The sequence below is a fragment of the Odocoileus virginianus genome, chromosome 3, assembly GCF_023699985.2.
Source record: "Odocoileus virginianus isolate 20LAN1187 ecotype Illinois chromosome 3, Ovbor_1.2, whole genome shotgun sequence".
Taxonomy (NCBI): Eukaryota; Metazoa; Chordata; class Mammalia; order Artiodactyla; family Cervidae; genus Odocoileus; species Odocoileus virginianus.
In genome coordinates this window covers 30,308,109-30,335,456 of record NC_069676.1, presented here as the reverse complement: position 1 = coordinate 30,335,456, position 27,348 = coordinate 30,308,109, and the positions used below count along the sequence as shown (strand labels likewise).

The 27,348-nt window shown below is 35.3% G+C and overlaps 1 protein-coding gene across 6 annotated transcripts in view; it reads left to right on the top strand.

Moving 5' to 3' along the window:
- The window catches only part of PRR16 (proline rich 16), a 275,650-nt gene that overhangs the window by 94,758 nt on the left and 153,544 nt on the right, over positions 1-27,348 (top strand). For 3 of the 6 annotated variants that reach the window (XR_011486802.1, XM_020883795.2, XM_070465124.1), the window contains one exon: positions 13,093-13,184. The exons of 2 other annotated variants lie outside the window; for them this stretch is intronic. Coding sequence is in view for 3 of the 4 variants with exons in the window: in XM_070465124.1 (XP_070321225.1) it covers positions 13,093-13,184 (92 nt within the window). In the remaining variant the exon portion in view is untranslated. Of the gene's footprint in view, positions 1-11,000; positions 11,018-13,092; positions 13,185-27,348 lie in introns of those variants that run through there. One more of the 6 variants, XM_070465125.1, reaches the window with a different exon arrangement.

Genomic DNA, 27,348 nt, shown 5'->3' with positions numbered 1-27,348 from the left:
AAACTTGCCAGGGCCTGGCAAGCCAGGTAGGAAACAATGAGTCACACTTGTCTCCAGAAGATACTTTATTAAGCATGACAGGGACCAGGCCAACTCACAAGAGGAGACTTTATTTTGTTCTTCTTTAGTCTGTACATTTTGGTGAGTATTTGTTCTGAGAAAATAGGAATTTACTTTGTGGCACATGACTGGAAATGGATCTAAAAAATAAAACAATTGCGTCAAAGATGAAATAACTATCAAGAATGGCATTGCAGTTGTTTGTAAATCTCATGAGATTTGGGCATGTTGAACTGCCAAGGCTAAACTTTAGTTGCCTGGCAAAAAGACAACTCTGGAGATTGGTGGGTTATATCAGAATGATGTTTGTTGTTCAGATGGAAACTACCTCTGAAGTACTGGGCACTCTGTCTGGAGGCCATCCACAAGTTGCCTAATATTAGGGAGGATTCTCAGACCCATTGGCCTAGCTGCTGTAATCAATTTAGGCATTTAACCCAGGCATTCCAGGAATTTGTTGCAAGTTTCAAAGGTTATCCTGACTTTGGTTATTGATCTAACTTGACATTAAGTATCTGTTGGGGACCAACTATTGTGTGCTGCAAGTATAGAAATGAACAAGGTCCCCTCTGTCCTGTGCTCTATCTACCAAAAGAAAGAGACAGGAGAATAGGTGACTTCATTACAGGATGGAAGTGCCCTGGTAAAGAGGAAGATCTGTGAAGCAGAGGTCATTTCCAGTATGATGTGGGCAGAGTGGGATTGCAACATGTCCTGTTGGAATCCAAGCTCCTGGCCTTTGCATCCCACCATATTGACCTACTGTTGTCCTCAGTCTCTTAAAAATATTCTCTAAAATAAAACAACAGTGTGTTTACCTTTCCCCTATGGAAAAATGAAAGATTCAATTGTTGAAACAGCTTAAAAATCAATGGACTCTGCAATGCTAAATAAGAACAAGACAGATAAGTCAATTCCACTCCTGCACTTGATGGCTTATTGAAGGAAGTCTAATTTTTTACTATTTAAATTTTAAGTCAGTAGACAGCAGCACACATCAGTACATAACAGTGTTAAAAACATTTTGCTAGTTTCAGAAAATGAACCAAGCGGTGTTTCTCTTTGGTTGAAAATAAAGCTTAATTTTTGTTTGTCTTCCCAATTATTTACATTTCATTGAGAATTTCAGCTACAGTTCAGGTTAGTATTTCAAGATGAGCATATGTGTTTCAGGTACATGTTAACACGTCACCTTCAGTTCTGATAGTCCTGTTATCTTGAAGTTTACTCTCCAAGATGAAATGAAATACAAAAATATATTTTAAATTCATATGTGCAAAATTATCTTGAATGTAATATGTTAACCTCAGCCTAAATATTAGGATATTTGTCTTTTGCTATCCTTTACTTTGCTCTTTTAGATAATATTTGGACAATCTAGTCCTTCTCTCTATGTCTAACGTAGGATCCATATGTTATTTATACTAAAACCCAGTTCTAATAATGTTATTTTACTAAAGAGAGAAGCCCCAGTAAACATCCTGGATTAGAATCTTGGCTCTGCCATTTCCTAGCAATGTGACCTTAAGCCATTTAGCCTTTTTGGCTTCAGTTTTATCCTCTATAAAATAGGGATAATAGCAAAACCCACTTCATAGGGTTATGATAGAATAAATAACTAAGCTTTGTATTTTAATAAAGAATAAAAAGTAAGCTCATTTGCCTAATTTTTCAAGGCTCTTTACTAAAGACACTTTCTGAAATGTATCTTATGCTTTAAAAAATGTATGTTCCGACTGACCAGGAACAAGCCTAATTTTTCTGAATGTTTATTATTAGCTCCAACTTCCTCACCTTTGCAGATACTAATCTCTTTCCCATCTCTATCTATTTTCCCCTTATCAGTTGAATGTAATGTAGCCTATTCTAAGAAAAATATCCACAAGTTTTCAAAATACAGGAGTATCCAGCACAATACAAATCTTATTGCCATTTACACTGGTTTAGTTTGAGGCTATGGATTTAGGGTGGTGATCCTTAGACTAACTGGCCAAATGGCAACAAGTGAAATGGGATTGGGTTCTTAATTTGCCTACCAAAAGATACCTTTAAGCTAATAATAGTTTTCCCTTATCCATATGATGGTAATCTTGTCCTCCTTTTCTACTCAAAACCGTTTCTGTGATTCGTAGTTGACTTATTTGATTTCTTATCTAGGATCATCAGCTAGTACTTTGTAAACACGTTATTGAAACATGATTGACTTAGAAAAAGATACATATATATATTTAATGTATATAACTTGATGACTTTGGAGATAAGTGTATGTTTGTATCATATACTTGAAATTAGTATCACAATCAATGCCATAAACATATCCATCACCTCCAAAAGTTTCTTCTTGCCCTTTTTACTTACTATTTTCATTTGTGATTGGAAAACAATATCTACCCTTTTAGCACATTTTTAATACTTACCTTCTCTCTTCATGCTCCTTTCAGTTCTTAGTTTTGCTCCATATCTAAGACATGATTTTGAGACAACACTTGACTGTAAGAATGCTTTCCTCTCAGTAGAATAAACAAACAATAAATCTCATTGTCAAACATTTTGATACCTGCGCAAGCCCTCATGTCGCAGCCTCTCACCACTTGGATCCTTTGAGATCTGGCAGCTTCTTGATTCTGCCCCTTTGCACTCTTCTCTTGCTTCTAAATGCCTGTGGCAGTTTGTGCCTATGTTACTCTATCCGTCTGCTCTTTTTCTGTCCTGAACTAATTGGGACACTTAACTTTTTTTTACTAGGAAATAGTGAATGGCTGGAGAGGGGTTTGCCTCATCTTCCCATTTACCTCAAGTATCTTGTCAGTAGGAGTTTTTAAATGTTTTCTTTCATCCTAATTCTGTAATTATTGATAATACTCTTATGCTCATTCTGTAGTGACTGATTCAGTGTTAAAGTTTTAGAAAATTTTACTTTTTTCAGAGATTTTCAAACTTTTGAGAGGTAACCAATATACCTAGAATTCTCAGCTGCTGAAATTGATGCTTGAACTGTTTGGGGGCGAGATTGAGGTCAAACGTTTCTGAGTTTGTATCAGTATATAGCTGCTTCTAGATCTGCCACCTCCCCAGGTTCCAGTTTGTGTAACTGTAAAATGGAGAAGGAGAAATTGTGAATTGTTTGGTGAAGGTAGAACAAGATCTTGACTATAAGTTCAAGTCCATGTCTCATAATGACCATTCAATTAAGATTAGGTATTATTACTATGAATAAAAATGAGTATATATGTATATATAGTCATAATTATTCATCATAGTTCTGATACATAGTAGCCTATGAAGAAAGTTTCTCTGATCCTCATTGGTTAAATGCATTTTGTATTCTTTAGATTTAATCTAATAGTATTCCAAACTATTTCAATACCAGTCTAATAATAGCATTTTTATTTTAACGTAGTAAACTCATAGAGATTAATACCGTTGCAAATAAGTTGTATGAAAAGTGTTTTGAATGAATTATCTTGATTCTTTAGAAAAGATAAAATAATTTTTTAGAATGGTGTCTTCTTTAAGAAACATGCTAAAACAGCTTTGCAAGAGTAGCTTATGTTTCCATTTGATGTGTTTAAGAGAAAAATCCTAAGATTGCTATCAGAGATTTTTTTCTTATGCAGTACGACAGCTTGAATCTTTTTATGGTATTTTGGACGTCTATCACTTTCATCATCAAAATGTCTGAGAAGATAAACTAGCATAACCAAGGCATTATACTATGTTATAGTTTTAGCATACATACTAATGAAGATATTATTCTCCTCTTCTATAAATTTGGGTAACAAACTTACCTCAGTTGACATCTATATGCTGCTTCTAAAACACTCTCTTTCAGATATAAATTTCAAATCAAAGTGCTCTACTTACTAAAATGAAAAAAATACTTGTATACCTGGGGAGTGAAATGCAAAATAACTTTTAGAACACAGTAGATGCTTAGTAAATATTCTTGATTAAATTGACAAGCAACATGACCAAATTGTAAAATGCTATGTTCAGGACCAGCCAGTTTGTTATGTTTTGTTTTATTTTATTTTGTTTTGACATATATTGCATCAACCAGTACATTATATTTATATGAAGTGTTTGAATCATAGTAAGTAATAATTTTTTTATATTGTGGCTTTAGGGAAACAGGCTTTTAGCAAATGATGGAACCATAATCTCTTGCAATGATTGCTTCAAAAGTAATTTGAAACACAACTAGTTCACACATTATATATCTTTCCTTTTTCTTTGTTGCCCACTCTCTTAGTGATTCACCCTTGGTAGACCATAAATTATTGTTTAAATGAGACAATATATATCTTAGCTAATAATTAACTTTGGATTTTCATGATACTTATTTTATAGGGCATGTGGACATATTTTGTTATATTATTGATATTGTATTAATATGTTTTCTGTGTAATATTCCATAGTCTCAGTAATAAATGCTAACTTCTAAAGATGTCTTACTCTGTTTTCTGGAATAGCATGAGACAATTAAATAAGTTAAATAAAATTAATAATTTAAAAAATTAAACTCTTGAACAGTTACAAAAACCAAAGATATCTACTTTGTGATTTCCTTTTAAAATTAGTAATGTGAGAAATCACTTTATTCTAAGTGTCCTAATGTGAATTTGATATTTCCCTTTAAGAATCCTTTCTTTCACCAATTAGTGTTTATCTTTCATATAAATACTTTGAAGTGTTCTAATCTCTAATATTGCTTTAGGGCTCCCCTGGTGGCTCAGTCAGTAAAGAATCTGCCTGCAATGGGAGAGACCTGGGTTCAATCCCTGCGTTGGGAAGATCCCCTGGAGAAGGGCATGGCAACCCACTCCAGTATTCTTGCCTGGAAAATCCCCAAGGACAGAGGAGCCTGGCAGGCTCCAGTCCATGGGGTTGCAAAGAGTCGGACACGACTGAGCAACTAAGCATAACACAGTATTGCTTTATCTCGACAGTAGTCCTAATTCAAAGAATTTAGCTTTGCATCTTAACTCTTAGTGTTTTCATCATTAAAATGTATTTTCTGTCAACATGTAATATTTTATGAGTACCCTTTTCAAGTTGAGATATAGCAGGGTCAAAGATTGGTAGCTATTGTGAAAATTTAAGAGGTTTCTTCTGTGTAAGGATGACTTTGTTCTGAAGTGTCAGCAATTACTTGGCTTTGCTTTGAATTAGTCATTGAAATACAGAAAAGTCTCATGACTTGTACTTTTATCTGTTTCTTTACCTATCAAATAATGGATTTACCTGATACCCCCTTTTTGATGTCTTGTCATTTTTTTTTAATCCATTCACCACTGTGACTGATTAAAGCTGTAGTCTTGATTTATATTCAAGAGATGTGAGCAGGCATCTGCTGGAGCTTTTGGGAAAGTTTCTTGTCTCTTACTAGATACAGTAAACTCCACTTTATCTGAATACTGAGGTAAGAATGTGAGCTCTGTATACCTGCCTGAGGGTGAATTTAAAACACTTGAAGTGAGAGATGCATGGTTTTCATTAAACTAGAGCCTGATTATGCTGAAAAGCCTAGACATTTAGTGTATCTAATTTAAAATTTTATAGACGTGTAGTAAAATATCACAAATACTGTTTATATGCCTCGAATAAACCTCCCTAATCCCCCTTTCCTTTCTCTTTTTCTCTGTACCTAGATATAAACAAAATCCTGAATTTGGTATCAATTATTATTATATATTTTCTATGTTTTCTCCTTATGTACAAATTTACACATAATATGCATTATTCTTTGAATTCTGTATAATTTGTGTCATATACACTTGTGCAAATAATTTTTCATATGTTTCTTAAAATTTCTGCTTAGAGTTTATACATTTTTACTGATGGATATTATTCCATTATAGACTATATAGGGCATTCCATTGTAAAGACATACCACTATATATATATATATATATATATATATATATATATATATATATATACACACTCGCCCATTCATTGGCAGCTATAGATTTTCAAGTTTTGTTAGTAAGGATATTAAAAGTATTTAATTGATATTTTAAATCATTGCTTCCTTGATTACAAATATTCATTGGCCATTTGGATTTTCACATTTATTAAAATTTTGTTTGCGTAATTTATATTTTTCTACTGGATTACTCATCTTTTTTGTATTGATTTATAAAAGGTTTTCTTTGCTATCCTTGAGTACTAGTTCTTCATATGATATATGCTTTGAAAATATCTGTTTCTAATCTTTTCATTATTTGGAACATTGTTTATAGTATCTCTTGCGCTTTTTAGTCAAATTTATCACCATTTTGCTTCATACTTTGTACTTTTTGAGTCTTGTTTAAGAGTCTATTTATGTTTCAAGGTTATAATTATATAATTTTTTCTAAAATTGCTGAAGTTTTGCTTTTCATATTTGAGAAATAAACATAGATAAATAGATATATAGTATGGCTCAAAGCAATGTATATCTTATGAAATTATTTTCAAAATACTCGGAGTTTTTTTAAAATGTTTTATTTGCAATTAGATATAGGTATTGGATATATATGCTACATTACTCATATAACTAAAAAACAGAGTAGTAAAAAAATTCCTCATTTTTATTATCTGGAAATCTTCATTTTCTTTCCTATTTCCCTGGGCTATTCCTAGAATAATGGTTTAAACTGGGAGAAACTTCCAGTTTCAGTTCTGTTATTAAAGTCTCAGAATTACATTTTCACATTGTGCTTAGCTTTCCAAATCTCAGGCCCCATGAAGACCTAGTGTCTTTGGGTATTGAAGCCTGGCCTCTGCTTTGCTCAAATTCCATAAATAAAGATGTTTACCCTCAGGTAATATTTGTACAATCTAATCCCAGATGTGTGTGGCATGTGTCCAGGCCCATTTTAGCACCTTGAACAGCTAAGCTACAAAGACAGTTGGAAAAGCAGTTTCTTCCCATTTAATGTGTAGATTTGTGCTGGAGTTTGGTTTCCTTCATCACTGTCCATCTGTTTGCTAGGGCCAAATGAATAAATTCCCTTCACTACAAAGGTAACTGGTTCAAAATTAAACTGCCTTGAAATATTGTTTTTCAAAACTGTACTCTCCCTATATTTAAACCCTGAAAGTTTGATGTGGCAACATGAGTTTTTAGTTTTGAGATGATACTAACTACAGTTCATATATATACCTTAAAGCAAACAAAAATATTTCAATACATACATATTATATTTGCTTTTTTAAAAAATATGTAAGTTTGTGCTCTAAATGCTTATAATAAATTCAATTCTTCTATTGAATTATTCAGTAAAGTATGCATGTACTATTACTTCCACACAATCCAATTTTTTTTAGCATGAGTATGAATGCATGTATGTTTTGAATTGGACACTGAGGTGGCATGATCATATTTGATCCTGAAAACTTACAGAACTTACATTTTCATTTTATTGAAGTTATGGATTAAAGTTTGCTCTGTACTATTATCTGAAACTGAAACTAAATTCTTATAGAAGGAAGATATATGAGCATTATATATATTTTGTGAAGATTATGGGAAAAACATCCAGTGAGCATGGTGGCAGACTGAAGGACATATAATTCTGTTATTTATCCATGAAGTTACACATGGAACATGGGTATAACACATCTTGCCCATGTCTGAATAGTGCTGACCCACGGCTCCACTGGAGACTCCTGGACACTCACAGACACGTCTGGGTCTGTATATTAAACCTAGACAGCATATTAAAAAGCAGAGACATTACTTTGCCAACAAAGGTCCATCTAGTCAAAGCTATGATTTTTCCAGTAGTCATGTATGGATGTGGGAGTTGGACTATAAAGAAAGCTGAACGCTGAAGAATTGATGCTTTTGAACTGTGGTGTTGGAGAAGATTCTTGAAAGTCCCTTGGACTGCAAGGAGATCCAACCAGTCCAACCTGAAGGAGATCAGTTCTGAATATTCACTGGAAGGACTGATGCTGAAGCTGAAACTCTCTTACATTGGCTACCTGATGTGAAGAACTGACTCACTGGAAAAGACCCTGATGCTGGGAAAGATTGAAGGCAGGAGAAGGAGATGACAGAGGATGAGATGGTTGATTTACATCACCAACTTGATGGACATGAGTTTGAGCAAGCTTTGAGAGTTGGTGATGGACAGGAAATCCTGGTGTGCTGCAGTCCATGGGGTCTGAAAGAGTTGGACATGATTGAGCAACTGAACTGAACTGATGTCTGAATCCAGTGAAGGAAATCTACTAATTAAGCATGAATTTTAAAACAAGGATCATATTTTGTTGTTTATTTGCTGATTTACTGGATAATCATAAAATGCACAATTAAAGATAGTGTTGGTATTTTGTAATTGAGAAATATTACATTGTATGGTTGGATTTTATCTTTCTGATAGCACTTAGGCTGAAAATGATTTAAATTTGAAATTTTACAAAATTTTCTTTCTATTTTCTTTTCTCTTAAATCTTGGAATATTTATCTTAAATTGTCCTGTGAAAGGTCATGCTTTGGTTTTATTTTCTTCCAAATTTCATGATTTAAATCTCCCTATGATATTCCCAACTTATTTATATGAATGTTATTTTGACCATACATTTTGCCTTTCATTTAGGACAAAATAAATAAGCATAATCCAAATGTGAACATTTTATTTAATTCATATGATCAATTTATATGTATGATCTATTACTGAATTAAATCCAGCTTTAAAAAAACATTTATATTGTCAGCTTTTCTGGAGTTCTTGGTGCAATTCCAACTTGTAGTGATATGCTGTACTTAATAAATACCTTTTTCTTTAAGGCAATAATGAATCATATAAGTGATGGTTGTTAAAAATGAGACAGAACCCTGAATTTTAAGTCTTTATATCCAGACACATGATTTATTTAAGAAATCTGACCTAAGAATCGATAGCCCTCTGCTACTTAGCCTAAGAGGTGAGATTTAATTAAGTTTGTTCAACCAATAAACAAATCTCCTTGATTCTTAGATTCTGGTGCTGTGAAAATGAATAAGTTAATCGCTTCCCTGGAGGAACTTTGAGTGCAGCCAGTTGCATACTGACTAGAATTTGAATGATGCTTTCCTTCGCAGAGTACTCATCCACAGGGATTCAGTTGATGGATATTTGTAGATTGTGGGTTATAGGTGTATGTTCGATTCCTAGATAAATCTGATGGCTTCATACAGAGACATCTTTTCTTCTGTAACCAGACTGTGACCCTGTGCATGTGACACATTGTACAAATGCATATGATGGTGATCATAAGGGAGACACGATAATGTGACATATTCAGTGTAAAACCCATAATGATTCAGGAGTAACCTGTTCAACATTCAGTTCTCATCCTGTGGGCATTTGTGCATCTTGTTGGAAGGATAAGCAAATACTCAAGGCAGAATTATCAAAACAGACTGTGGACAGTGATTAATTCTGGGAAGGCGGAAAATGTAAATGCACATTGGTCAAGAATTCAAGTTTGGTACTCTTTCCTCTAACAAATTCACATAATCTTCTGTTATTTCCCAATAGTGATTCCAAGTATAAAGTTTAGACATTTTCCTTCTAGAATGGGTAATGATACTCTGGATAATTGAAATATAGCTTAATGATTTACTCCAGTATTTAACAGATAATTTTCAAACCTTTTTCATTTTGCTGTTAGCCTAGTCTGAGACTGTGTCTAAAATACATGAGGGAAATGAAGGAAGGACTCGTTTAGCTTGTGTTTGACAAAAGGGCTCTGTTGTTGAATAAGACCACAAGTTATGGTTGGAGTGGTTTTAACAGCTTTTTCCACTGTGCAAAGCCAACCAGTCTTTGCCAAATAGCAAGACAGAATCTATACTGTCAAAATGGAAAAAGTGGTGGCAATTATGAAGCTGGGGAATTCTGTAGGCACACTTAGAATTTGGCACTTCACTGTGAGAAAGAATATATAGGTACCAAGTATTGCGGATTTGCTGTTGTATTGCCTGGGGGAATATTTGACCCAGATTAATGAATGACAAGGGCTTCCCTAGTGTCTCAGACTGTAAAGAATCTGCCTGCAATGCAGGAGGTCCATGTTCCATCCCTGTGTCAGGGAAGATTCCCTGGAGAAGGGAGTGGCTACCCACCCTGGTATTCTTGCCTAGAGAATTCTAAGGACAGAGGAGCCTGGTGGGCTACAGTCCACGGTGTTGATGAATGACAAAGCTTAGGTCCTTGGCTCAGAATTCTTTTTTGAAAATTTTTATTGGCGCATAGTCGATTTACAGTATTGTGTTAGTTTCAGGTGTACAACAAAATGAATCAGTTGTATATGTACATATATCCACTCTTTTTTAGATTTTTTCCCATTAAAGAGTACTGAGTAGACTTCCCTGTGCTATACATTAGTTTCTTATTAGTTATCTATTTTATATACAGTAGTATGTGTATGTCAATTCCAGTCTCCCAATTAATCTCCCCCCAACCCCTTATCCCTTGGTAACCATGTTTGTTTTCTTACATCTGTGACTCCTGTTTTGTAAATAAGTTCATTTGCACCTTTTTTTCCCCTTCATTTAGAGTGTTCTGAGAACCTCTGTCAGTAAAGATTTTGACATGGATAGTGGCTGCAGTTCTCTTCCAATTTAATACATGTAAACACCTATTATGTACTTTAAAAAGTCTTAAATCCTTTTCATGTGTTAGCTCATTTAATTTTCACACTAACCCTATGAATCAAGTTGTTCCATAAACAACATTGGTGTGAACTGTGTGGATCCACTTACATGCATATTTTTTTCAGTAGAAATGTACTGTAGTAGCATGTGATCTGTGGTTGGCCGAGTCCATATATTCAGAACTGAGCAAACAGAGGGAAGACTGTAAGGTTATATGGATTTTTTACTATAAGAGGGTAGATACCCCTAACCTCCCAGTTGTTCAAGGATCAACTATGTTTTTTACCTCCCCTGCAGGGAAGAGAAAAAAGAGAAAGCAGAGAAGTAAGTACTTTGCCTTGGACCACACAGCTATTGAGTGTGACTGTGACCACCATACTTCTACCACCAGTCTCCAGTGTCTTGGTGTGATGAATGAAACAGTAGTGTTCAATGGAAAAGTCTCTATTCCTTCTGTTTGTCCTTAAGGCTTTTTTTTTTTTTTTTTAAGTGGTTTTTGGGGTAAACATTCTTTTGGTAGAAGGGGAGAACAGAGATGCATAATTTCTATCAGAAGTATTAACATAGGGTGATTTTTATTTTTGCTTTTCCACTGCAGTATTATAACTTTATGAATCTGATTTTTCACAACATTGTTAAGAGTATTCATGTAGATTTAATGTGAAATGTGGTTGGAACATTTGATTGCTCTCCTTATTTTTGACTGTTAACTTTGTTAAGTGTTCGAATCATAAATTTTTTCAATACTAAGTAACAAGTAGTGCTTGCATAATACTATTCATTAGGTTTTTAAATTAATTTTAAGTGTTTTGCTTCCAAACTTTATAATTCATTAGTAACAAAAATATTTCTTCTAATTTGTGTATATGTAATAAAAATGTGGGCAGGTGTTTTTGTTTTTCTTTTTTGACCAGCAACTAGAAGTACTCCTGGCATATAATTGGTGCTCAGTGAATATGTCATGAATTGACATTCCTTATAAATGAATGAATGATGATGTCAAATGCCTTGAGCTTATTCACATGTATACTTTTGCTTTTCCTCTACTAAATTTTCAAAGATCTTATTGATGAAGAAAACTGGTAGTAGCATAGGAAGCAGAAGGAAGCTAAGAAAGGTGTGCCTTTCCTCAACATGGCCCCAAGCTGGTTCTTTTGAGCTACTTGAGGGAGGGGTCTTTCTCATTCATCTCAGCATTCCTAGTACTGACCAAGCAGAGTGCTGTTTAAGCAGTGAGAGACTGAGTGAATGATTTTGCAAAGTGGATGACTGAAACCCCTGTCCTTAAGTCTTAAGTACAGCAACTGCAGTGTTTGGGGAACATGTTCCCAAAGGCTTAGGCAGGAATGAGGGACTGCACACTTGGGGACTGACTGTAACTCACGCACACGGGCTCAGTACTTAGACCTCCTAGGCCATGGACTGTGTCCTCACTGCCCTCTGATACTTGGAGTCCTGACAGTGTCACTGCCAAGAGACCATTCTGCCTCCGCTATAACCAGATCAGTCACTCAGGTGTAGTGTCATCTTTGGTCCCCATGACCTGGAGTATGTTTCTCAGAGGTTGGTTCAGTCCATTGGCACCTCATACAGCTAGCCTAGGCTTTGTGAGACAAGTCGTCCCTTCAGATATTTCAGGATAGCACTCTCATTTCCAAAGGCTTCTCTGTACCACCACACTACTTGGGAGTATTTGTATCAGCTTTTGTGACGTGGTTGACTGCCCCTTCTCTCTGATAGGGGTTTCCTCAATGGCTCAGTGGGTAAAGAATCCAGCTGCAGCGCAGGGGGTACAGGAGACTCAGGTTCGATTCCTGGGTCTGGAAGATCCCCTGGAGGAGGACGTGGCAGCCCGCTCCAGTCCTCTTGCCTGGAAAGTCCTGTGGACAGAGGAGCCTGGTGGACTACAGTCCACGGGGTTGCAAAGAGTTGGATGTAACTTAGCAACTAAGCACATGTCTCTTCTGATTACTGTTTCCAGAGGTGGTCCTCATTTGCCTATGTTAATAATATCTTGGGCAGCAATACTAAAACAGTTTTGATTAATGAATGTGTTAATCTAAAGGAAGTTTCTAGTGACTTGCTCTAGTATTCTATATTCAGAAAGAATAGATTCTCAGGAAATGTTCTTGAAGTCTTGATTGATTGACTGATCTGTCCCATGGTTCTCATATTTTCATTCACATTATTTAGTCCTTCATGTGCATTTCCTCCATATACACGCTTCATATGTTAACTCCTCTCTTCCGTTCATGTGTTCATCAGTACAGCCTGTGCTTTCATATTGACTAATGCCCCGCTCCCCACTGCATCATCTCCCGTACCTGTTCAGTTCAGTGTGTTTTGGAAAGTCTAAAGTAAATACATTATTTTTAAAAGTTCTCTAATTTTTTTAACAGAAGCTCCATTACCTACTCCCACCTCCCCACATGATGAAACAGGGAAACTGCTGCAGGCAGTGACAACAGGACACCAGGAAATGCCCGAGAAGGTCAGCACTGCTTTGCCATGATGTTTACAGGAATTTAGACAACACATAATTGCATTTTTAAGAAACATGCAAGTCCATGATATCATTTGTTATTTGAAATATACATACAAGATACAATTACCAGTTAGATCTCTTTGAATATTAAAGTTATTAAGTAATAACCATAGTAACATGATTAACAATCACATACTAATTATCACCATAGAAACTGTCATATTTTTAGTCTATGTTTTATATTGAAATTCCATAGAGGAAAATATGTATAACAGTATCATGAAATTCAGCAATGTTTTATTGTAACATTTAAAAAATATTCGGAGGAACATTTATGGTGTTTTTCAAATTGCAAAATTTAACTTTTAAGGTGCCAGGATTAACAAGTTCATGTTAAAGCATCCATGTTTTCTATGAACAAAACTAGTTTAAATTTTGATAGTTATATTTATTATCTGTAGGAAAGTAGTAAGTTTCACCATGAAAAAAAACAATATTATATACATGATATTATTTATAATCAAATATTGAATTAATGCTCATTTTTTAAATAAAGTTGATTTTTGGGGTACATAAGACTCATTAACAATTTAGAGACAGTCCTGCCTTCACCATATGTGACCATATGAAGGAGTATTGCCTTTACTAGCTTTGTATTCCTAAAGTGAAAACATGTAAAGTCAGAAATGTTCTTCTGTTGCGGTTTTCTGTTTCCTACCATAAAAGGCTGACAATAAAGGTTTCATTGGTGTCTGTTTTTCTATATATGAAAGAACATGGGTTTATTAACCCATATTAAGGATCACTAACCACTGGTGCTTCTGGAACAATAATTTAATTTCATGACTTCTATCTATATAGGACCCTACTTATCATTTAAATATAAAACTAAGTTTTTCCATATCTAGATAAATCTGAGAGATGGTTGTGATCAGTCAGTTATTTAAAGAGTGAATTTATTCTATCTAAAACCAAAAATAAAAGATGGTTGGATAATGTCAAATACTGAGTATATATTGACATGTTTACAATCACTGTTTTTCTTTAAACACTTACATGCATTTATCATTTGGGAATACTCTATTTAAAATTAAGTCCTCTGAGTCATATTGGTTTTGCACTTGAAAGCCTATTAAATAACCTTCCTATGTTACTATACAGTGACTTCAAGAACTTAGTAAACTATTTTCATTTGTGAGATTGTAGCAATCGTACTGTTTTTAGCAGTTAGGATCTGTGTCATGCATTAAGTCTTTTTCTTTATATGCCCTAATTAGAAAACAAGAGGCAATGCTGTTTGGAATTTAGCTATACTTAACTTCTTAATCAAATTCTACTTTAGAGGTAACTAAATTAGAAAGTATAGAGCATTATATAAGTGTAAAAATATACTGAAGGAAAGTAAGGATAAGTTGTTGACTAAGCCAGGATGAAGAGATTTTAAAAATCTGGCTATGCCTATACTGATAGACAAGATCTTTGAAGAAATATTTATAATTTCTGCTTTTATTTTCCCTCTATTCTTTATAAGTCATGTGAATTCACCATTTTGCTATGTGACAAATTGAAGAACAAATTACGTGATGAAGAGATAAGAACAGAAATGGAGATTTTTCAAATTCTATCTCGAATGTTAATTTACTTGTTAATATTCTGCAAGTCATTTATTTAATCAGGGTTCCCAAGACCTTCTGCTGACTAAATGGGCCAGAGGATTCAGGATTTAGTTTCTGTGTATTCTGTTGACATAAATTTTACAGAAAAAGCAGGGCACTGTAGGCTCAGCATTTTTTAATTGAAATAAAATCTTGATAATCTACATTGAACCAATATCTGTCTCATTTTAGTGAAGTATTTGCCACCTCTAGATATCTGGTGTACTTGTCACACTGTCATAGAACCTCTCAAACTTCATAAAGTTTCTATAAAAAATATTCATTTCTAATATTTAACTGTTTCAGCAGAATTTACTTGATTAAAAATGGTGAAATCACTGTTGAAGTTATTATAAAGTTGACTAGTAAAATAGTAATATAAAATGTATAGTGGCTTTCCATAATAATTGTAGGTACTTTGAATTTTTTCAAAAAATAAAAGAATTTTTTCTACATTGAGCAAAAGAAAAAATCCAACATTTAATATTGCTATTGAGTTTAAACACACTGCTAGTTCCTGAAGATTAAAAAAAAAAAAATCAAATGTCAATTGAGTAGCAGTTGTCACTCAATATTGCTTTCACTTATGTTAGCATACTAATGAAAATTACATATCCAAGTAGAAGAAAGGTAGGAAAATTTGGGGGACTGATGAATCTCAGCAACAGGAAAGTTTTTCCTAAGGGTCTTATTTAAAATATAATAAACAGTCTTTTTACATCTTAATCATTTTTGTCAAACTCAATAAAGAACAGTTTGAACTAATCTAGTAGATTATTTAATTCATCCATTCATTCCACATTAATTGCACATGCATTTAGTACTGAGCACCACGCTAGAAATAAGAGATGTGACAATTAATAAGACACAGTTCTGCCCTTGATATACTCAGAGTCTACCAGAAGAGTTAAAAAAATAAACAAGATAAGACAAGTGAGTTGGAGGTAAATCAGAGAGAGCATACAAAGTAATTAATTGAGTTTATGAAACAAGGATGGATGGTTAAAATAGAAGCTGAAATCAATGTGTCTCAGAAACCAAAATAAGTATTAATAGTCATTGGAATTCTGTTGAAGGAATACACAGTGAATTAGCAAACCATGGCAAAGTCTTCTGATTTTGTTAGCAAAATGAAAGGAAGAATGGGAGAAATACCTATGAGAACTTTTACAAGATTGTGCTCATCCAGAAGGAAACAGGGAACAAAAGTTATCTTAAATTTATTCATCACAAGATACGGCCTTGAATGTGATAACAGTGAAAAATGATGGAGCTCAGTAACAGCAAGGCCAGCACGTGCAGTGGTGAAACAGGAAGGTCAGGTCCATGGTTCTGTTGCAGTTCTCCCCCAGATACCCGCAGTGGTTTATAACCTGCAGGGGCCTGTGTTTATGAGATGATGTTGCTTGATTTTGTTGTTAAAACACTGTGGAAATTATTCTAGATAAGTATTGTTTACATCCAACCTTACCCAGCAAATAAGTAGTTCTAGGAGCAATGCTATAGGTGAAAAATGCTGGAAAGTACTTTTTGGTTGCAGTTCTTAGAAGGTTATCTGTCAAGGTTCTGTGCAAGGAACAGGTGAATTTACATTTCCCCTCTACCTCACTGGCCATTTCTCCTTAGTGTTTTTGGCTGAATCCCTGCTTCCTTAACATCTAAATGTTACATTGCCCAAATGTTTAGTTTGAGGCCTTGTTTACACATCCATGCTCACTTGCAGATGCATGGTCTCCTCTCTGTCTCTCCCCACTCTTTCTGTTTCTCTCACACTTTTTTATTTCCCCTTCCTATTCTGTCCTCTTCCTCCCCACCCCCAACTCCATGATGATTTTGTCTAGTCCCATAGCTTGAAACACCAAGTATGTGTGAGTGACTGCCAAGTTTTTATCTCTTTCTCTAAACTTTTCCCTGAACCCATTCAATCATCTTCACTGGCTATTTAACAGGCACTTAGATATCAAAAGCAAAACTTAAGAATCAATACTCAGACCTAGAACTTTCTTCTTTGGTTTCTTCTATTATCATGATTTCTTCTATCATCTAACCAGTTGCCTGGGCCAGAACTCTTGGCATCATTTTTGCTTCCTCTGTTTCATTCACCCCTCATGTCCATTCTTTCAGAAAGTTTAGTCAAGTCTACTTCCAAAGTGCACCTTAAATCCTTCGCACCATCGCCACTCTGCCCATCTAAGCTATCTTCATCTTTTCATTAGACTGCCTTCATACAAATTTCTAACCAGATCTTGCTTCTTCCCTTGCCCTCCAATAATTTGTTTTCCTGAGAGCAACACAAGTATAATTTTTGAAATGTAAAAGTTTGTGTCATCTCACATGAAATACTTGTGTGGCTCTGCATTTCTTTGAGAGCGCCTTCAGTCTGTTGACCTTGCCTATTTACCTTGTGATCCATCCACTGCGATCTCTTGTGAGCCCAGAAGTCATCTTCTATTAGAGTCTGGTGCCCCTGCCTGTCACTCTATCTTGTAAGCTATTCTTTGGGTTCCTTGGGCTGCCCAAGTTCATTCCCTCTTCTGGGCCTCTGCACTTAGCATGCACATAGCTGGCTGCTTCTCTTCTTTTTAGCATCAGTTTCTATGTTATGTTTTTCAGAGATACTTTTGCCGACCACCCAGCCTGGGCTCTGGCTGACTGTGTGCCTGCTTCTCACTCCCTCTCCTGCACACTCCTGTCTTTCATAGTGCTATCTGCGATTTTTTCCACGGCACTTACTACTCTGTGAGATCCTGTTATGCATTTGCTTTCTTATTTGTTGACTCCTGCCTGTCAAATGTAACTTCCTTCAGGGCAGTGGACTCACCTGTCCTTTTTGTTGCTGGATCCTTGACATCCAGAAAAATCATGGCACAATAAGTATGTAGTGAAAGAAAAAAAAGAAAACTCTTTCTATTGATCTGTTTGTCCTTTTTTGCATCTTCAGATGCTTTAAAGAAGTTACCAAGAAATAAAGTAGCTACTGAGAGCTGAAGAAATGTCTTACATGCTACTCTGATACTGTCTCCTTAGAACAAAGCATGAAAAATGTGCATTTCTTAGAACTTGGCATTCCATATTTTCACAACTTTTTGTAGTCTTTAAATCTAGTGCTTCTTGCATGATTTCCTTTTTGGCACTTAAAAGGCCATATGTCAAAATAGAATTTGATTTGCAGAAACTTAATGTTAGCACTTTGAAAAGTAGGCAGTAGGAAGAAAACAATAAAAAAAAATGTACTGTTCGCTCACAAACAATGCATTTATATCTTAGAATTAAATATTAATGTATGAATGATCCTTTGATAGAAAAATGAAAAGTAATATGAAGTAGTGTTTGACTGCAGATCCATTTTGTTGTTTTCAAGTATTTACAGAATATATCACCAATTGAAAATGTGCTGTCCTTGCAGTTATTTTAGGACAGGGAAGACAGAAAAAAGTTCTAATCATCATACTTCTTACTAAAGAGAAGAGATACAAAAGTGAAAAGGTATTAAAATAATAAAAGTATCAAGAGTTAACATAAACACATTTTGATGAATAAACCATATCTGCCTTCCTAGATTTTACTTGGTAGGTTTATGTAATATTTATTTCCTAGTTTGTTCCTACTATTAGGGATTCTACAGTGTAAGTGAAATGATTGTCTGGGACCCTGTGGAAGGCAGTTGAGTATAACTGCTAAAATATGAATTCTCGGTTTAGAATGCCTAAATCTGAAGCCCAGCCTCACCTCTTAATCGCTGTGTGCTCTGGTATGTTACTTAGTTCTTCTTTTATAAATGAGAATTAACAAATTAATACTTGCCTTTTGGAGTTGTTTTGAGCATTCCATAAGATAAAACATGTAGAACATAATGTTTGGGGCATGATAAGCTCCTAATAATACTAATAAATGTTATTCTATTTATTTTCTTCTTGACACTTATTCATGCTGTTATATGTTATTAGCTGTCATCTTTCTCATAACTCAGACCTCAGAGGTTGTATTGGAATAAGATTTCATCAGAAGAATAAGAAATGATTGCATTAACATGTTTTGGATTGCTTAGATGTCTGGAGCAATTCTTAGCATTTCCAGTCAGTATAGGTAAAAAAGCTATTATGGAGGGAAAAAGGCAGACACCATTATTGTAATAGTTTAATAAATGCTGCATTGAACAAATTTAGTTTATATCCATCAGAACTTTCATGAGCCTTTAAAATATTACTATAGAGCTGCATTTCATTTATCTGTAGACTTCTCTTTCACAAGTATTTACCTAATAATTGCATAATTAAAAAGTTTAAAATGTTTATATCAAGCATGATCTTCCAAGAATGATATAAATCGTGCTAGATTTTTAGAACTTGGGGGTGTTTTCTCACAGAGGGTGTACTGCTCTGTCAATTCACAGTAAGAATGATTGATTACAAAGAGTATGTTCGTATGGTCAGCTTAGGGATCCTTCCTGATGTTTAAAGAACCTCTTCTGTGAACTTGAAAAGCTTGACCTTTTCAGCATTACGTTTACATAAAATGGATGAGAGTTTAAGATGAAACTGAAAGTGGAATATAACTTACCTTGTTTCACTTATCTTTGCAAGAAGCATTTCTCTGTGGCTTAACGTAAGCCAAATAGTCTGATTGAAGAAAATGGGTCTATGTCCCAAACAAAACTGTGCTTCTACTTTTCTTTTCTGGAACTACATCCACTTCAGTCGGATAGTTCTGTCTTCTAGCAAAAGGGGTAGCAAAGCATAGTGACGTAAACCACACACTACACCTAGGTTGCTTGGTTTGAAACTCAGCTTTATACTTACAAGCTGTGTGATCCTGGTTAAATTACTCAACTTTTCTGTGCCTTGATTATCTCATCTAATATTGAAGCTAATAGATACTATTTAATAGGGTGGTTATGAAGATGAAATGAGTTACCATTTTTAAAGAATTCAGAACTGTTCCTGGCCCATAATATGCACTATATATTGTTAAATAATTAAATTAAGCTGGAGAAGCCATTTCATTGCCTTTTCTATTTATTTATTTTTAAAACTAATTAATTAATTTTAATTGGGGGCTAATTACTTTACAATATTGTGGTGGTTTTTGCTATACATCGACATGAATCAGCCATGGGTATACATGTGTCCTTCCATCCTAAACTATTTAATTTTTATTCTCTTCCTTCTGTCTTGAGTCTAGTGTTACATTAGAGAGGATGTGAGAGCAGGAAGAATGATTTTTCTATGGCAAATCTAACTCTGCTACTTTTTCCTCTGAATCCAGCAGGAGATCTTGAAGCAAGAGGTCATTAGATAATATTCCCCATCCAATGACTATATGGTAATGGCCAGACAGGAAAATAGGTATCTTGCTATACCTCATATAAAAACATGCAGTGTCTGTGCTTGATAATTATACTGTATTAAGCAAAAATAAGAATTGCATCTCTTAATGGGAAAGTGTTGTTGACGTTGTTCAGTCACTCAGTCGTGTCCGACTCTTTGTGACCCCATGGACTGCAGCACACCAGGCCTCCCTGTCCGTGACCATCTCCCGCAGCTTGCTGAAACTCATGTCCATCTAGTTGGTGATGCCATCCAACCATCTCATCCTCTGTCATCCTCTTCTCCTCCTGCCTTCAATATTTCCCAGTATCTGGGTCTTTTCTAATGAATCAGTTCTTCGCATCAAGTGGCCATAGTATTGGAGCTTCAGCTTCAGCATCAGTCCTTCCAGTGAATATTCAGGACTGATTTCCTTTAAGATTGATTGGCTGAGTGGGAAAATAGATTCAAAAATCTTCTAAACATTTTGTTTTAACAGCAGTAGTGAAAGTGAAGTCACTCAGTCGGTTCCGACTCTTTGTGACCCCATGGACTGTAGCCCACCAGGCTCCTCCATCCATGGAATTTTCTAGGCAAGAGTACTGGAGTGAGTTGCCATTTCCTTCTCCAGGGGATCTTCCTGACCCATGGATTGAACCTAGGTCTCCCGAGTTGCAGGCAGATGCTTTACAATCTGAGCCACCAGGGAAATAAAAAAATATTTAATGATGATTTAGTGCACAATTTTAATAGTTAACATCTAGTAAGCACTTTGCTAAGTGTGGTTTTCATCATCTTATCTTTACTATAAGGGCTTCTTTAGTGGTTCAGATGGTCAAGAATCTGTCCACAATGCAGGAGACCTGGGTTGGAAAGACGTCCTGGAGAAGGGAATGGCAACCCACTCCAGTGTTCTTGCCTGGAGAATCCCATGGACACAGGAGCCTGGCGATGGGGTCCATGGGCCACAGAGTCACACACAACTGAGTGACTCACACTCTCACTATAAACTCATAATGGAGCCATGGTCATCATCCCCATTCTACAGTGAAAGAAACCAAGGAAGTCAATGAAGAACTGCCTGATTTAGAATATATGAACTCAAATTGGTTTACAGACCCCAAGGAACCAGACTCTAGAATCTGTGCTCTTAACCACTTTACAAATTCTATCTCTCTTCACCTTGAAACTTTAGAACAATGGAGCACCTTGAAAGTCTAAATTTATGGTTTGTGTATCTGAGTATCAATTTCCCCAAGGCTGAGTAAGTGCTATGTGTATATGTGTGTACACACATACATATATCCAGAAAACTGGATTATGATGTCCAAGGCAGCACTACTCATAATAGCCCAAAATGGAAATAATTCAAATGTTCATCAACTGATATTATATAAACAAAACATGAACTATAATAGAATATTATTGAGCAATAAAAACTAACAAACTCCTTTTTCTGAGGAATGCTAAGAAAAAGAAATGCTAAGTAAAAAAGTATGCTAAATAAAAGAAGGCAGATAGAAAAGACCACATAGTGTATGATTTTACTTATATGAAATATCCATAAAAAGCAAAGTGATAGAATAGGATAGTAGAGTATTGGTGACCTGGGACTAGGGATTATAATAGGGATTGACTGCAAAGGATCATGAGAGGTTTGGGGGGGGCAATGGACATTTATGGTGATGGTTGCACAAATCTGTAAATTTACTAAAGATCATTTGCTAAAAGGATGGGATCATGGCCCAGAAATTTAATATCTTGGACCATACTTTTGTGATAAGGCAGACTGAAAATCAAATTCAGAAGTTTATAATCCATTGTAATTTTTACGTTTGTCTGCTTTCCATAATTTAATGAATAAAAGATAAAACATGAGTTTTTACATTTAACATAAAAAATAAATTGGCAATAAAGTAGAAAGTGTTATTTATTTAGAATTCTGTTCAGCTATAATTTCCCTTTGATGTGATAAATGGAGTATCGGACTTTAGAAAGAAATTAGAAATTAGATGTCTCTTCAAATGAAAATGCTTAAATGGAAGTTGCATCATGGTATTAAGTTCATGTATAGAGGAATATGTACACAGGTAGCAGAACCTTACTACCTGCACCCTGGGCGCTACCTGCATGCTGGTATAGTTCATTGATACTGAATTATAGTCGTACCCAGTTTCACTATGTTCTATCCCTTGATTTTCAACTTATTTCTCCTTTATGAGATATGCAAGTCATTCACTTATCATTTCCCCCATTTTGCAGATAAGACAACAGAGACATACAAGGATTAAGCCCAAGTCAAGTAGCTTTAATGTGTCTGATATGGACCTAATATCCAGTTTTCCTCAACACATAATCCACATGTGATCCTAATACTCAGCACTTTTTGTTTGAAATAGATATTTAATAAGTGCTGATTGATGAGTTTTGTAGATCTATATTAGATATCATAGCTGGGTTCCTAAGTGGTTTCATTACTATCATCTTGTAACAGTCTGTTAACCTCATGTAGTAAGTTGGGACTGCAAATAGTACAGGTCTAAAATATGACTTGTAACTAATACATTATAATAGTGTTTGATGTACATTATCAATTATAATGAGCAGATGGAGAAAAGTATGATGCCCCATCACAGTACCCTTTAAAAATAATGTTCCTGAGAGCATCATTTTTCATTCCTGAACTTTGGGAAGGATTATAGATTATTTAAATATAGTGCTGGCTTACCATACATCAAAACAAGAGAAGAGAGACACACCGCTGCTTTTACAAAAGGTAGCATTTTGCTCTGATGTATCTCCAAGTTATTCCTCCCCAGGAATGTCCTGAATGGCGCACATCCTGATGCTTAAAAGCATCTCAGTCCAGTTCTCATGGGCTCAACGACTTATTGTTAAAGACAGATTTGTCAAAAGCTCACAAATCCATTTTCTTCCTTTTTAGTCCCTCTCTTAAAAGAAATAAAAGAACTGTAAGTGGGTTTTGTTGTTTAAAACAATATCTCTTGATCTACTCATAGTACAATTATATTTCTTAATTCTTGCACCTTTCTGTTATGCTGATTCTGCTGGGTATATATCCTCTTTTAGCAGCAACATGGACCTTATAATCATTTCTTCAGTTGTTCTGTTATCTTCTTGTGAATCTGTGTTCCTTAAACATGAAGATGGATTGTTCCCTAGAAGGCTGAACCTCAAGCCTGGATGCTTTGTTTTTTATTTGCAGTCCTCCTGTTTTCACTTCATGTTTTTTTGCCTTCAGAAATGGTCATGCTGACAGCAGGGAAAAAAGATGGGTATCTTTTTTTTCTGAAAACAGTATGCATGGGAACCATGTAAACATTCTTCTGGTTACATTTATTTTACTTTTAAGATGGTTGTTTTTTAGGTATAAGTGAGACTGAGTGGGGTGGACTTAATATAAAGCACATGTATTGGCAAGTTTGCAGACACTTGTTAGAACTCTCTCCGCATATGTTGAATAATGGATTGTTTCTGTTATGTGTTTTTGGCAAAGCCCAGAACTTGTGCCTTTTAAAGTCTAGGAAACATGTAAGTTTATTGGAACTCTTTACCCGCCTAAGGCTATAAAGGGGAAAGGACTTAAAGTGTAGGCAAAAGAGATTGGATTTCTCTAGAATAAAGCAGATTTTTATCTTTTGTTGTGTGAAGTTATATCTGTGTCTTTCCCAACCAACAGTAAGCATCTTTTAAAGGCAAGAGCCTCTGACTATCATTGTTGAATTCCTTCAACTTGATTGAAGTCCACACTTGTTTTCTTGCTTTTTAGAAACTACATTTACTTTTTTACATGCATGCTTGATTTATGCAATACATGTTTCTAAAATGCAAATTTAACATGCCTAGCAGAGTTTCTATAAGCTTCTTGACCAACAAAAGGATCTTAGAATGTTTTAATTCTGCTCACTACTTTATTGTTCAATAGTTTAGATCCATTATGGTTTATATGCTCTAAAGAGGTCATTATTATTGTTACTCTGTTATACTGACAATGCTTATTTATATTTTCTGATGCTTCCCAATACCTTCACTTATCATTGCATCTCAGTCCTTTTTGGGTCAGTTTTCATATTCCTAAAATATGTCCTCTAATTCTTAAGAACACCTGGTACAAGAAGCTGGTAGTTTTTGCTTTGAAAAATATTTGTTTTTTCCTTCATGTTAGATCATTTACTGGGCATAAGATACTAGGAAAATAGCTACTTCCAATCAGCCTTTTAATAATAATAACCCATTATCTTCCGGCTTTCAACTATGGCATTTGAACAGTCTAAAATCAGCCGTCTGCATAACTTTGATTCTTTGGAAGTTAATCTGTTTTTTTCTCTTTGTTTTTAAGATCTTCTGTATGCTTTGATCATTGATCATTTCATTATGATGACTCAGATTTGCATTTTATTTTCAAATCACATTCATATCTCATTTCCCCCCCTCTGTGAGAAGATTTGTGTTTTTCAGCAATTTTGGGAAACTCTCAGCCATACTTTCTTTAAATACTCATTTATTCTCATGTTCTTTATTTTCATTTATACTGTCTCCTTCCCTCCCTCCTATCTCTCTCAGAACTTTTATTACACCGTGTTCCTTCCTATTCTGTCATCTACGTCTCTTAAATTTTTAATGTTTTTAAAATCTTTACATTCCTCTGCTTTGTCTCCTCCTGTATTTTCTCTTGTTAACTGTTTTCCTCATTGTTGTTATTTAGTCGCTAATTCGTGTCCGACTCTTTGTGACCCTTTGGACTGCAGCCCTCCAGGTTCCTCTGTCCTCTGCCATCTCCTGGAGTTTGCTCAAATTCATGTCCACTGACTCAATGATGCTATTTAGCCATCTCATCCTCTCTCCCCCCCTTATCCTCTCGTCCTCAATCTTTCCCAGCATCAGGGTCTTTTCCAGTGAGTCAGCTCTTCTCATCAGGTTGCCAGTGTATTGGGGTTTTCCTCATTAACTGTGTTTAATTTGGTATTCAATTTGCTTATAAGCTTATTTACATTTATATGCATTATTGTATGTTTATTTTTAGTTATTTAGTAACTTTAAATATGCTCATTTCATAGTTTACCTTTTGGAATGTTATTTATTTTTATTTTTATTTTGGTTGTTCTCGTGACATGAGGGCTCTCTAGTTCCCCTACCACAGATCAAACCTGTGCACCCTACATTGGGAACATAGAGTCTTAACCACTGAACCTTAGGGGGAAGTCCCTCACCATTTACCTTTTGTTATTAAGTGTTTGGGTTTCTAATCCCGCAGGTGTGCTCTGTGCTCTCACGTTTAGTGGTTTGTTTATGTATTTTGTCACTTTTTTACTATAAAGTCATCTAAATCTTTAAAATCTCCTAAGGTCTGACTGGCCTCTATTTTTTCCAGAGGCTTCTGTGCTATCACTAGCTCACTGCTAGACATCTGCTAAGTCACTTCAGTCGTGTCCAACTCTTTGCGACCCCATGGACTGTTGCCCACCAGGGTTCTCTATCCATGGGGTTCTCCAGGCAAGAATACTGGAGTGGGTAGCCCCCTTCCTGTCTCCAGGGAATCATCCTGACCCCAGGATCGAACCCCAGTCTCCTGCATTGCAGAAAGATTCTTTAATCTGAGCCACAAGCAAGGCCCCACTTCTAGACAGGCTTTTATAATTCCCTGGTTTGGGACTACCATGTTGTTCAGATGCTATACATTTAAGTCCCAAACCCAGGTAAAGTGTTTTAAAAGTTACCAGAAAGACCACTTTGTTTCCCTTCACCTGTGGTTACGTTTATTTTTTTCTTGCCTGCCTCTTTGCAGAGATTCAGCTCTTCTCGGATCCTGCTTCGATGCAGGTGTCGCTACCTCATTATCTGTGATCTCTGTGGGCGCCAAGCCCCAAACCACTTGATTACTTAGTCACCTTGCTAAGGGTTTGCTTCTGTGCCAGCTCGTTGGCTTACTTTTCTGTTTCTGGCACCTGGGTAGTCCCTTTTCTTTTTGAGCAAATCTGAATGTATGTTTTAGAGAAGTTTCAGGTTTTCTAGTCCATCTAGTCTGCTATATTGTGACAAAGAGAAGTCTCCCATCCCCCCTAGTTGTTTAACTGTGGTTTTCCTAATGTTCAGTGTTCACCCACAAATACACAGATATTTAATGTTTGGATTTGACTCATCCAAACATTAAATGAAGAAGCAAATGACAACAGAATAGGCAGATGATGAAGATTTATTTAAAACATAAAATCTCACAGGGAATTTACTAGATTCCAAATGAAAACAACCTCATCTTTGTATATCCTTTATATATCACCATAATAAAATAAGAGCAGATATTTTTAAACTGATGATTCCGGGGCAAATTCAGAGCCCTAACTTTATATGTACATATGTAAACTGACTCATTTGAAAAGACCCTGATGCTGGGAAAGACTGAAGGTGGGAGGAGAAGGGAACGACAGAGGATGAGATGGTTGGGTGGCACCACCGACTCAATGGACATGAGTTTGAGTAAATTTGGAGTTGGTGATGGACAGGGAGGCCTGGCGTGCTGCAGTCCACAGGGTTTCAAAGAGTAGGACACATCTGAGTGACTGAACTGACTGATGTAATAATAACCTGGAATACTCCTTTTCTACTGAGCATAAAAAGAAATAGATTTGAAGGAAAGCAGTTTACCATTTGAGTGTTGTTTGTTTCTGGCTTTTCTTCCTATTAGATGAATCTACTTCCTCTGCCTTTATGTCATCCTGTTTTGGGGTTTTTTTTCCACTTTCAACTGATTCTGTCCCACACACTTTTAAAAAAGAACTCTCTCAAAAGAAACTCTGATTTAGCAGTTTTGTTGTTGGCTTGCTTTGAAATAAATGCAATGTACCTCATAAAGGCAAAAAAAAAAAAAAAAAGCACCTGAGACACTGTAATAATATTATGTGATCCTCTTTTTTGGAAATTTTATCCTGATTCATTAATCATTCATTAACTCCTCCTCCAGTGTTAGCAGGCATCATAGTAACCCTTTTAAAATATAGAAATAGCATTACAGACAGGTTATTTTACCAGTCATTCATAAAGTTATTAGCAATGTGTTATTTTCAAGCACACATATATGAAAAAGCTGTCTGAACAGTGTATTTGACCCAATATTTTTAGGAAAATTTATGACAAAGAAGTTAGAAGAATATCATAATGGTAATCAATAAAAGTTAAAACTGTGAACCAGGC